Consider the following 14,005-nt stretch of genomic DNA (forward strand, 5'->3'; position numbering starts at 1 on the left):
CAGATGCAAGGTATCAAAAAATATTACAGTACTTTCCAAAGGAACTGAAAATCAGCCCAGCATGAGGACATGAGGAGCTGTGTTTTCCCCCAATCTTCAACTCTGTAATGGTAACTTCCCCTTCTTGAAAAAAAACCAGAAAATTCAAATGTGAAAGAATGAAAAGCCAGACAATTGTGCCAGAGGGGTGGAAAGCAGGAAAATGCCCACAACAAAGCCTCAATCTTTTTTTTTCTTTTTTTTTTTTCTTTTTTTTTTTTCTGTTTTTTTTTTTAATGAAACTGTGAAAAGAACCACATAGAACTGGAATTATGCAGCTTTCTGGAAGCCTCCTTCCATCTTGGAAGGAGGGAGGAAACATAAATCCCATACAAATTCTTACAGATAACCATCCCCATATTTCTCACTGAACACCCTTCTATTTCAGTGTGAGATTCCTCTCTTGAAGCCTTCTTCAGAAGGCAATGGGTCCAACAACCTGCAGAATAATGCCTCTAATAACTTGATGTGAATGAGGCTCTCCTTAACTTCACCAATGCTAAGAATAAAGGGAAGTGGAGGAGTGGTAGATTGTGAAAGGAACAAGAAATTTGGAGAAGATCATTTATTCAAAGGCTTGCTACCACCTTAACCTAGAATTATATACTTGCACAGAACAAGCAGTGTCTCCACTGCAAGCTTTTTCTTTTTTTTTTTTTAAAAATCATATAATTGAATTTGACTGGGAGAATGGATTTGCTGGGAGCCTGACAGCCCATGCTTTGTTTTCTCCTCTTCCATCCTGCCTCTCAAGCCAGGAGTGAAAAGCTCCAAAGATGACTCTAGAACCACCACCCACTTGCACTCAAGTTATTTTTCACTGCTCTGCTCCACTGTATTGATCCCAGATTTTCAGAAGAGTGCTCAACCCCTCCTCTGACCCCCCAGCTGCTAGGCAACACCCAGCCAGGCAGCCCCCTCCCCACCAGCTCTGCCCACACTCCAGGGGAAAGGAGGGAAAGAGCCACTTCTGCTGCACAAGAGGAGCCTCTGCAGATGAAACTTTACCTGGCAAGGCAGCTGTGGTTTTGTTGGGCTGGAAAATTAGCTAGGCCATAGCTCATTAGATCTTCAGGATGTTTTTCCAAGTTATTTAAACTATTACCTGAATGTGCTGAAAGCCAATAAATTTAATTTCCATTATTTAAAAAAAAAAAAAAAAAAAAGTATTTCAGCAATAAAGAATGTAGAAACTGAAGGTGAGTGTACCACATTTTAACAGTTTTTTGGTGGGTTACCTAATCAAAAGATTATGTCATTTGACTATTTGTAAGAAGTAATATTAGATTTCTCTAACCACAGAAAACTTACTAAAAACAGATTAGAAGTTGATCAATCTAAAAAAAAATTGGCATTTACTTCTAATACAGTTAATGATGCAAGCCAAGGAGGGAAAGGGGTAAGGAACCTGTCAGCTCCACAATGTAGTGGGGACATTGGGAAGCCTGACCCTGCTCCAGGAGATAACCAGAAGGATGGCCCTGTAAAAGCTGGAGAAGAATCTCCCTTCAGCACTTCAGGAAGACTTCTTAAGGGCTGGGCACTGTTTGTTTTGCTTGTTTGTTTGTTTGGATTCTTTTACAATTGTTACTGTGATGCTGACTCAGGAGCTAAGAAGAATGTGCCTTATGCAATATGACACATGCAATACAACAATACTGCTCTGTTCTTACCTTCCCTAATTCATAACCAGCTTTTCCCAGCCATTGTGTCCCTGTGTAAAATCCTTTTACCCATCCTGAGTGATACCCTTAGCATTACATAAAAGCTTTACAGTTATCCCAGCTGTCCATGATTCCAGCATCTTTTTGTTTGGTTTTAGGCTCAAAGTTTTGTAGTACTTTCTCATTCAGATCCCTATTTTTACTCCACTAGCCCTCTCTCACTGAGTCATCTTAAGGAACTGATTTTTTAACTCACCAGGAAGATTTTATTTGGCAAAGTTCTTGGGTTTCTCTAACTTTTTGACAACTAACATTATTTCAACATTCTTTTACATTTCCAGTCCAACTTTTCTTCATCAAGCTGTGATTAAGCCAAAACTTAGACCCTGATCCCTTTCCTCACACAACTTATTCACCTCTATCTACCTTCTACTCTTGCACTTCTTCCCTGCTACTTCTCTTCTCTCTTCTACTTACCCATGATACTGCTCAGTTGTTCAGTCTCTCCAGGGACTTTCTTCTCTTTGGTATCAGCATTCTCTCTCCCCTGTAAGGCTTGAGATGATTTTCCTACTGATACTTGGGAGTATTTGACACCCTGCCCCCAGCCAACAGCAAAATACTGCAAAATTGAGTGAGCCAACAATATTTTTTACTCAGAAAGAACTGATTGTAGATTCCTGCAACTATTACAATATTAGCCAGTTCAAATGGTTGGTGTTCTTTTTTCCAGGCTGTGCTGCCTGTTTGGTTTAAAACCAGCTACTTTTCCCACACTTTAAAGATGAGGTATTACAGCCCACAATGAACTAAGAAGTACTGAGAACACTGCTAAACTCTTTCTTGCTTAAAATACCATTTATATGAAACCATTTTTTGAACTGAGCTATCTATATGCATGGAAAGCACAACCTGGTGTACTGTAATGCTCAGGAAAAAAACAGTTCTTAGTTACAATCAATTATTTCTGCTGGGTGATGACAAAGATAGGTTATTCAAAAAAAATTATGCCAACACAGACACTACAATGATGCTGTACAGCATACATACTATAACACAGAAAAAGTATCTAGACATAAGTCAGCTTAATTTGCTAAAAAAAATAATCAAACCTCCCTCTTTGCAGAATTACTACAGTTCACTTTCAGTATTCATTTTCAGGTTTTCATTCACAAGTAATCCTTCAGGATTCTGGAGTGCTTTTGGATAGCAAAATTTGTCAACACAAGGATAGGTATAAAAGAAATTATAATAGCTACTCACTTACAGTACTGCCAAGTCTTAATTGGATGGATATCTACAGTGTATTACTAGACTAGCTCAAGGACAGTCATTCACATGAAAATTGTTCAACAGTGAATGCATTTTGTCTTGTTCAGTGAGTATACTTTATCTATTTTAGCAACAGAGAAGAAAGGTTGCAGAGGAAAATGGTTATTTTAAATTCATTGCTTGATTTAAGGCTGTCAGTTTTTCAGAAACCTACTCTGTGCATTGGAAAGACAACAATATCTTTTCACATGAGCTTTTTGTTCCTCTTCATGAAGAGCTGGAACTCTGACAGACTTGCTTTTAAAACCTGGTTAACTGTATACTCATAGAAAAAGGCAATCTCAGATGATGAAAACAGCAGTTTCCAATAATAATCAATACCTCCACACTTCTTGAAGAGATGCTCCTGGGAAACCAAGCAAAACCCCCTGGCCTTTTGGAAAAGCAATGACAAGCAAACAGAAATGATGAACCCGACCACGTGGGAACTGCAGCAGAGATTTCTCCAAACAACTGCATAGATTTCCAGACTCAGAAAACTGCACTTGCTACAATGCCATTGCTTGTTAAAACCTACAGCTCATTTACATTCAAGAATCTGACACCAACAAGGCCAAGTGCCGGGTCCTGCACTTTGGCCACAACAACCCCATGGGGAGCTCCAGGCTGGGCACAGAGTGGCAGAAAGGGACCTGGGAGTCTGGATTGCCAGGAAGCTGAAGAGGAGCCAGCAGTGTGCCCAGGTGGCCAAGAAGGCCAATGGCATCCTGGGCTGGCTCAGGAACAGCGTGGCCAGCAGGTCCAGGGAAGGGATTCTGCCCCTGTGCTCAGCCCTGGGGAGGCCACAGCTTGAGTCCTGTGTCCAGTTCTGGGCCCCTCAGCTCAGGAAGGAGATTGAGGTGCTGGAGCAGGTCCAAAGGAGGCAACTGGGCTGGGGAAGGGACTGGAGCACAGATCCTATGAGGAGAGGCTGAGGGAGCTGGGGGTGTTGAGGCTGGAGAAGAGGAGGCTCAGGGGAGACCTCATCACTCTCTACAACTCCCTGAAAGGAGGTTGGAGCCAGGGGGGGTTGGGCTCTTTTCCCAGGCAACTCTCAGCAAGACAAGAGGGCACAAGAGGTCTCAAGTTGTGCCAGGGGAGGTTTAGGTTGGACATGAGAAAGAATTTCTTTCTGGAGAGGGTGCTCAGCCATTGGAATGGGCTGCCCAGGGAAGGGGTGGATTCTCCATCCCTGGAGATATTTCAAAAGAGCCTGGATGTGGCACTCAGTGCCATGGGCTGGGAACCACGGGGGGAGTGGAGCAAGGGTTGGACTTGATGAGCTCTGAGGTCCCTTCCAACCCAGCCCATTCTGTGATTCTGTGATTCAAAATATGTCAGAAACTCCCCAAAATGAAGAGCACTTGTGCAGTACCATTTTCTCCCTTTTTTGCATGTTCTGATGCTGAGCTCACTCTAGGCTGACAATTTTTTTTTTTTTTCTTAAATAGCTACAGGTTCCCTCAGCACACAGGATAAGCAGTTAGACTTTATTGCATACCTGCAGCAAGCCAGACTCTGGAAATCTTGACTTCAATGCCCAGCTAGAGAGAATCTACAAGGTACTTCAAGAAATTTTTCTTGTCTCAGAAGAAATTTAGTTGTAAATGCAGTGAATAAATCTCCTTAGCTAGGGCAACACTCAGCTATCTGACCCACAGGGCAATTCCTTCTGACATCCCTTTCCTTGTTCTTCAAAGGAAAAAGACAGACTCAAGCCCATGGATGGGGAACCTGCAATGCCAAGCCCTTCCAGAGCCATATGATGGCTTTGTTCTGCTACAAAATGGCATAAAATCAGATGTATGAAGTTTGAAAATATTACAACCAATGTCACCATGCTTAGAGGGAAATGCTGGGCAACCTGACTGAAGGCAGGTACACAGAATATCAACACCCCATGTAACAATCCTATCCTGTTAGCGTCAGGATAAGCCACTTCAGTAATTATGTTTCCCAATTTCTTCTCAACAATTTTTCCAGTGGCTCTTAGCATCTTTTTTGTTCTTTTAAACAGGCAATATTTTACGTTTACTGAAGTTCAGCTGAGTTCTAATCACTCAGCAGTTCAATACATCAAATCCTTCTAAAATTCTACACAGAGCATTAAAAAAAGCAGTAACTGTTGTAACCTATTTTTGTGTTTTCAGATTATTTCTTTCTATACTGAACAGTTATCTTTCTGTTACCTTTTAGTGTCCTTTTTTTTAAAGCCAGATAACCTATGAACAGTCCTGCCCTGTTTTTTCATGGAAGCTCTGAAGTCTGCCTGTAGCAGATGATCCCATTCCAGAAGCTGAATTTAATTTCTGGGTTACAGGTGGAGCCAGCACTGGATGAAAGGCCCCACACACAAAGAAAAGCATTAATCTGAAAAACTTACAGGGATTCCTAGGATATTCTTTACCACAGTGGTCAGATTTCCAGAATAGAGCTTTAGGAAAAATCAGCAGGTATAGAAAAAAACTTTAAAAACCCAATGAAGCCAAAACAAGGCAAGCTCCAAGGGTTAAAATGTCATTTCCCAAAAGGCATAAAAACCAGCTAAATATATTTTAATGGACTATGTAGATTTTGTTACTAAAATAGATTCTTTTCCTTACTTATCACATAGGAAGGCACAGCTTGAGTTGACAGGATCAGAACTTCTACTCATGCCCTGTATATATGAGTGAAAAGTGTATATTATTCAAAAAATACACATTCAGGAAAACAATTTGATTTGTTCACTTTCCAGAGTTGCCCAAGCAGATAACTGACATCTGACAGCCACAACTCCTCAAACCAGTGTAAAGAGGCCTGAATGACTGCATAGGGAAGGGAAGAGAAATATACAGTATTAAGTGAAAAAAAAAATTAATAAAAAGCATCAAATCTCATCTGCTCCAGATCAGCAAAGTCATCTGTAAGTCCAGCAGCAGGAACACAGAGCACAGACCTCTGTGTGAGAGAATGAGTGAACCCTTCTTCCACATCTCACATACAAATTCACATTTCTCCAATTCAAGAAAGGTCAAATCTGAAAAAAAACCTCTTCTCAGTCATTGAACTCAAATAAGATAGGACTAAAATCTATCTAATTTTCTTGGGACAAGAAGTCAATAATGATGTAAAACCTCCAGACTGAAAGCAAGGAACATTTTATTTCATTTAAGAATTAGAATGACCTTGCTGAAGCACAGTTTAGCAAAAAGGGGATCTATAAGAGATGTCCACATTTCACCTAGAATTCTCCATATTGCTCACTTCCCAGATACATAAACTTTGAACCCTGGGGAGGAAACTCTGTGTCACCTGTTTGCCTAACATCTATAATCCAAAAATGAGACTGTTGATGCAAACAAACACCACCACAACCATCTCTTCCACCTTCAACAAATCTTAGAACTGATGCTATATCAGCAGCAGCAACCTTTTCTTTCCAGCACATAAGAATAACTCTGAACTCTCTATGTCCTCATAGAATTACAAACATGGCTGGACCTTCCTGGACTGCCAGAGCTCTGACAAGACAAGTATTTGATAACAGAATACAACAACATAAAGATTAATGCTTTTATACAGCTAGCATTTTGGAATTAGAAAAACTAAAGGTGATGCAAGCTCATTTCCAATGTCCCTGAAGTGCAATGATTAACTTCTCTCAGTCCATTTAAAAATTCAAGCTCTGCTCACTAATAAAGCTGAGAGAGAAAACCCAAAATACTCCCTCAAGCCACAAACTCTCCTTTGTCTCTTGTGAGTTTCACAGAATCACAGAACTGTCCTGGTTGTAAAAGACCTCTAAGATCACCACGTCTCACTGCCAACATCTCTCCCTCCCCTAAGAAATAAAATATCCATAATTATCCATAAAAAAATTCTTATCTCACAATATAAAGCTGGTTGATAATGGGTATCAAACATCCATTCAGATTATAGTAAAAAAACTGCTCTTCATCCCTTAAACTTATTTATTAAGGCATTTCTACTTTCTGCTGAGCTCCAAGAAAACAATAAATATTTTCTAGTATCCTAAAGAAGTTTTGGCAGCTGATAAAGCAGCAGGTGAGGCTGCCTTGAACTGCTGTTTACAGGAGAACTCTTCATTAATGTTAAGTATTTAACTTTGCAGTTCAAAAAGAACCATGTGAAAAGCTATTTAATAAAAACACCTTTTCTAAGTAGGCAGAGGGGCTCATTCTTTTAAAAAATTCACTGACTATTTAAGAAATCTTTTCACTGAAGTGAAGAGCTGCTGGGCATGGCAATACTGACTGCTCTTTTTGCTGTTACTAAATGGGTCTAAATGTTCCCCAATTGGGTAACAGGGTGTGAAACCAGAATATGCAAATTGAAAAGAAAACAACAGTATATTGTGATTACAAAGACTGTTATTTACTTGTTTGCATGACTTTGTGCTTCCATAATTAGACTGGAGAACACAATTTCACAACAAAACCCTGCAATTTGCAGCAAATTTGTCCAAGTAAGTGTGAACCACTTCCAGAGATTTGTCCCAAATAACACATCAGTTCAGGCCAGAGAGAAGAGGAAAGGCATGGTGTGTCTCCACAAGGCCAAGCTAATGTGGTAGATGTAAAATGTTGAAGCAGTTGTATTTCTTCTTCAAGAAAAGAAGGTGGCAGGGAAGTTCAGGCAGTTATCAGGATGATGGAATTTTGGTACTTCCAGCCTGCTGGTTTGGGGGACTTGTTCTCAAAGAGCAGAGAGGATCAATGATTCACCTGTGCCTGAGGGTTCTCCAGCAGAGAAGCAGTGAGCAGAGCTTGCCACTAAGGACAGGACACTTCTGACATTTCTGACACCTTCCCCACACTCATCTCTTTTGGACCTGGACTGGCTCCCATCTGTGTTTACAAAGCCTGCTTGCTCCCAGGGCCTAGAGATCTCAAGTAATTAAACACTAGTAATAAACTGACACTGCTGCAGGTCAATTACACTAAAATGTGCATAATGGCAAATGGTTTTCAGCATATAGGGTAAGGGGAAGATGATGTTTTGAATATTTCACTTTTTTTGAATATTTTTACTTTTCAATATTTTACTTTAAAACTGTAACAGTTCAAATACACCACATTTCAAGTTTTCACATGTGAGAACACCAGCAGGTACCTAACAGTCACAGAACTCCATCAACAAGAACAGAATGAGGGAAGCAAAGCAGCTCAGAGGAAACATCTCAGTGAGAAAGCAAGCAATCCAGACTTTCCCAGGACTGAAAAGGTATTTTTCAGCTGCCTGGACTTCTCTGTGCTGTCCTTGGCACTTGGAACACACTTTTACAACAGCCTCTGGCTTGGAGGTATCTAATCAATTTGAAACTCACATCTCATTCTAACTCTCAAAGATGAAAACAGCTTTTGAGCAGCCCCTTAATACAGGTCCTTTATCATTATATGCTTGTGGGTACCTTGGAAAGTTACCTTAATAAAAAAATGGTGCAGGACCCTCAGATATGTTATGGTGGTGACACAAAATGAATATTCTTCCTTCAGACTTCTAATGATGAGAGCATATAAACCATTTGTCTGATGAGATTTAGAGATTTATCTGAGTAGCAGACATTACTTGTAAGAACAAATACTGGATGAGAGTTTAATCTTTAGCATGCCAGCTTGAAAATGTAAAGGTCAATTGATAAGAAGCATCTGTGTGACACTCAGTTTAAAGAGTCTACAAAATGAGTCAGTAAGCAGTCCAATTCTTTCAGAAACTGCTGCTATGTTTTATAAATATCATTGTTGGTAAAGGGCAAAATATGATTAAAAACAAAGGTACACTGAAATCTCCAAGGTTAAGGCAAGAAAACTATTTAAAAGTGTTACAAAGTATTATAGAAGTGTTATAAAAGTAATCTTTACACAACAAAGACTGTTAACCTGTTATCTTCCACAAGCAAATAAAGAGATACTGTAACTCCCTACTCCTCTGTGGACTTTAACGAAAATATTGCTTTACCAAGTTCGAACACATCCCACACCTTCAAGAAAATCGTTTTTTTCCCTGTCAACTGAAATACAAGCAACAGATAAGCACTTTTCAAATTAAATGCTGCATTCCACACTCTGAAAAATGCTATTTTTTTACATCCCTCTCCACTAAAACACAGAAGTGATGTGAAAGCTCATACCTGTGGCCGCATCCTTGGGTTCCACCTGACATAATAATTCACCCACAGTTCCAGGTGGTTCAGACTGGCAACAGGATACAGGACATGATTTTCATAGTTTACATAGAAAGGATTTGTGAATTCATCCAACTGACTGTTTATATAGGACCACAGAGAGACAGTCTTTGTGCTTATCTCCTGGTTGGAAAAAAAAAAAAAAAAAAATTAAACAGAAATTCCGTGGATGGCAAAACCTTAAAATATGAGCTCAATATCTACATAACAGGAATTGCACCTGAGACATTCACCCTGTCTACTAGAAAACTGCAAGCACTTGCAGTAGTTAATCAATAAACAGCCTTAAAACTTCTGGATACTTATGGTCTAAGGCTAACTGAGAAAGGAGATCCAGGCATATTATTTTCAGAGACTCTAAGGTCTAGTTGAGCCAACAAAAGCTGTAGTGCTGTAATTTAAAGCAATGTTTACAGCTCCTTAAATATATGGTTACAGACTGATCACTAAAAAAAAAAAAACAAAGATAAAAATTGTATTAGCTTTGACAAGAAAATAAGTGAACAGATCTGTGGTTTGGAAGATCCAAAGCAGCATCTGTGAAAAATGACTATTCAGTTTTCCCACTTATACTGCTCACTCCTATCAACTGATATTACACTTTAAAATGTCTATTTTATTTTTATTTGCACTTCTGAAAGTTATATTATACCAAATGTAATCAGCAGGATCATGGATAGATCAAAGATTGGAAATGTGAGCTTACATCAGACTCATCTTGCAATCTTACACTTCAGTGTTGTCAAGCATGGGTTTCTGCTACTGCTGTGTCAGAAATTGCATTTCTTTATTGAGAATTGCATCTGACTACTCACTTAGGAAAGGAAGCTGCCTGGAAATCCTGCATTTTGCTGAGAACGTGTTATTCAGCTCCATCTGGTGGTATTTACATGCAACTTTATCTCTACAGAGGCAGTAGAGACAAACCAAAAAAATACCCAAGCCAAATACTGTAAGGAATTGTTACTTAAAAACATGAAGTATTAAAATCAAAGCCAAAAGTAAGCAAAAGTCTGGAATATTAACAAGCTTTTTGGTTTTGATTTTTTTTTTCCCAAACTCAAACTATTTCATTGAGTCCTAACCTCATCCATTTAGGTATTTTTAAAATTCCAGTCTTCAGCCACAAATTCCATGTAATTGTGTCCTAAAGTGACCTGTAAAGTCATCCATAGGAATTCCCTAAGAAATAGCAAAATAAATGCTAGTATAATTTGATAATGATTATTTAAAATTGCACATGTTGGTTAGAAATATATGAAATTGGACTTCAAACTCTCAAACTCATGAGCAAACAGAAAACTAACAGCAGGACATACACTATGTATTTCTCAGACCACAATATTTTATGTCTTCATTGTTGTTTAAGGCTATGTGACAACTGAACCCAAAAAAAAAAAAAAAAGCTCAGGTGTTTTTAGCTCTTGTATTCTAAGCTTTTTCATATAAAATCAACAAGTTAAGAACATGCTTTATGCTAATTATTTACCTCTTTTAATCTCTCTTTTTCACAGTTGCATAAGAAAGTCCCAAAGAGACAACTGTAAAGGTGATCCAGAATGGTGATCAAAAATAACTCATTAAATTCAAAGGCTGCAGGAAACTGAAATTAAAAATTGGTAAAATTACTTCACACTTTATTTTGAGCCATGTAGAAAGGAAGAAACTCAGACATAAGAAATAACAAAAAAATTCAGATAAGATGTTTTTTTTTCGTATTTAGTGATTTAGTGATTATTAGGAAAAAACATCAATTTCAGGAGCTCCCATTGCAATAATAGATTTCACCAACATACTTCATAAATACTCTTCAGAGACAAACCTTATATTCTTTATGCAAGTACACTGGGATACAAGCACAGAAACCTTAGCTGATGTGAAACTGGTGCCACAAAGCAGTGCATTTTAAGGAGCTCTAACACTGTTCTGCTCTGTCTTCAACACACACTTTACTTCTCTTATTACAGGACAAAAAAGAATATTTTTTTTTTAATAAAAAAAACATGACATTTAAGAGTTTTATATCCTATTTCTAGCATGCAGAATTGGACAATAAAGACTACTCCATATAGGAACTCCACATATTTAGAATGTTCCTTTTACTTTCTACACAAATAAGTTATAAATTCTCCATTTCACCCCTTGAGTTTCCCACCAGCTATGTGCAATATGCTTTTAATCCCTCTTCTTTTATACTGGAACATCCTGTACATCTGAAATGAAGGAACTGCTACTCCACTGAGCACCACAAGGTATTTTTTCCCAGGTACAGGTTACTGATACCTTCTAGAAAACATGAAGCAATTTGAAAACACACAAAATTTTTAAAAATATGTCTTACTCCCTAGTGCTTTAAAAAATCATGAAGAAATAATTGCAAATGGAAAAGATCCTCCTTAATCAAATTTTATGATAGGACTACACGTGGCAACTGTGTCTCAAACACAGCTATAGAACAGTTAACATTTCAGAGAAGAAAAAGGAAGTAGCATTTCTCTTACTACCATGAAAGAAAATGTTCTAAGAGACCGATTTTGAGGACAAATGAAAAAACTTTTTCATTCCTACTAAAAGAATCAATCTTTGCAGAAGTGTAAAATGCAAATTTACAGCCTCCTAACAAAGGATTTCCTGCTTCACAGAGAAATCTCAAGTCAGTATTTCAGATGTGAAGAAAGCAGTGGACTGGTTTCTGTTATGTGCCACTGAAGAATACTGAACACCTTGGCATGAGTGACTCAAGAGCTACTTTAAATAAAATAAAAAACAGATTACAAGCATAGCTAGGAGGAATAACACAGCAATTGGGACTGTGGAGGAACCAGCTGGTCCAGAAATCCCTCTTCAATGTCATCTGTGATTTATGAAGGGCAAATGTTTATTCATGTTGAAAGTAAAGTGTTGAATAGCACATAATGGATCTGCCTGTATTAAACCCAGGAATACCTAAATTTTAAGGAAAGTTCTTTTAAAAGAAGATTGATTTGAAGCAAAATCTGCAAACCCACTCTCTTTCCAAGGCTTCTCAAGCTAAAGATATCCCAAACATGTTGGACACTGCAAAGTTCTCACACTGGAGCATCTCTCTCAAATCACTGGGTTCAATCCCCTTAGCCATTTGTTTTCAAAAAACACAATAATTTTACTTTGTCAAAATCTCTTTTTTAGGCATCTTCCAAAGTTAACAGGGCTTCCTTCTCTCCAGGAAATCATGCCAGAACTCAAATACAGTACTACAACAGTTACAATATTCAAAAAGCATGGGCAGAAAGGTCAGCTGTGTGCTGAGCTAAGCCAGGAGAAAATACAGTGTGTCTCAGACCTCAGCCTCCTGCAATCAGACAGAGAGAGCAAAAACAATTTGCAAAGGATCAGAATGATATTTGGAAATATCTTTGAAGACAAAGCCTCTCCTAACGGGGCTGTCTTTAACTGAAAGCACTTAATGAGCCTTGTCACATTAGGGTTCTGTGTTGTGATGGGTCCATACTAATCAGATGGATGCTGACACAGCTGCTATTCCAATCCACTGAAGCATATTCAAAATTCCATACATCAGTGGTTGCACTCCCAACTAATTTATTAATAAGTGATAGCACTTTATTGAAACCCTGTCTTTGGATACAAGAGTTGTACTGTTGGAGCTGATGTATCAAGACTGTAAAGCTTCTATTACCACTGCTGAAAAACCACTGACCTAAAAATGCTTTCTTCTGTAGTTCCAAGCCCATTAGTGTCTGTTTGAAGATTCAGGTGGAAAAATTCCCAAATGAAAATTTACTTCTTGTCAAATCCACTAATTGTGAGAGAACACATGGGTCATTAAAATCTCCCACTTGATGCTGCTGGAGTTATCATGGGGTTGTTTTTTTTTTTTTGTAAGGGAGGTATTTGAAAATAGAAATCTTTTGTTTAAGAAGTCTGATGATGCCAAATGGCATCATTCACAGATGTGCAAAACAAACTTCTGCACTGCAGCTACACTTAAAAGTTGAAACACTTTGTGGAACAGTTCTTAGGATTGTGGACCTGGACTGGATCAGGTTAACCAAATGCCAGGTATCTTTAGAGGGATGCTACTGAAACCAGTGAAAAATACACCCCTGGCACACATGACACCCAAACAAAATGCAACTTTCTACCAGCTTTAAATACACCTTTTCTCCTTTGTTGGTTACTGGGCATGAAAAATAGAAAATTACTACTTAGGCTGCAATGCTACACACTAATTTTACAGTTTTGTTTCATTTTTAATGGCATCAGTATTGCAACAGATCAAATGTAGCTTTTCCAATTTGACACATGCAACTCAGACTCACCAGAATTTCCTAACAGAGGAGGGAAAGCACTTCACCATATGTTTTTTATTAAAATCTGGTATCAATGTACTTCTCTTAATGTGTGTCGTACAGACCATAAAAAATAAAAAGGGAAAATATAAAGCTGTCAAAGATTAAGTTACAGTTGTCTTCATTGTCTGAAGCTACCCAGAGATTTGTGTGTTAGTGGGAAATTAGAGATTCTCTCACTGTATGAAGATGAATATTTTAAGAATGTAATTTTCAGAACCCAAAAGAGAAAATTTGCTTTGCTTTGAGCGTATGCCCAGACCCGAGCCCTCACACCCTCCTGCAGTCATCAACACTTATTGGAGCTTTGGAACATTTCACATATGTTGAGCATGGATTCTAAAGCACAAAACTAGAGCTGTTTTATGTGCAAGTGATCTGCTCCAGGATAAAACAGAATCCTGGTTTTCATTGGTCCATGCCAAGGTAGTCACAGCCTCCACGTCTACTCTCTA

The 14,005-nt window shown here is 38.4% G+C and overlaps 1 protein-coding gene across 7 annotated transcripts in view; it reads right to left on the reverse strand.

Annotated features, from left to right (window-relative positions):
• Positions 1 to 14,005, reverse strand: part of MTMR1 (myotubularin related protein 1) — a 46,619-nt gene that overhangs the window by 11,236 nt on the left and 21,378 nt on the right. For all 7 annotated transcript variants that reach the window (XR_011728751.1, XR_011728750.1, XR_011728749.1 and 4 more), the window contains 2 exons: positions 10,691 to 10,804; positions 9,148 to 9,324 (listed from right to left, as the gene is read on the reverse strand). Coding sequence is in view for 4 of the 7 variants with exons in the window: in XM_071758111.1 (XP_071614212.1) it covers positions 9,148 to 9,324; positions 10,691 to 10,804 (291 nt within the window). In the remaining 3 variants the exon portion in view is untranslated. The remainder of the gene's footprint in view (positions 1 to 9,147; positions 9,325 to 10,690; positions 10,805 to 14,005) is intronic.

This window comes from Heliangelus exortis, chromosome 14 (genome assembly GCF_036169615.1).
Source record: "Heliangelus exortis chromosome 14, bHelExo1.hap1, whole genome shotgun sequence".
Taxonomy (NCBI): domain Eukaryota; kingdom Metazoa; phylum Chordata; class Aves; order Apodiformes; family Trochilidae; genus Heliangelus; species Heliangelus exortis.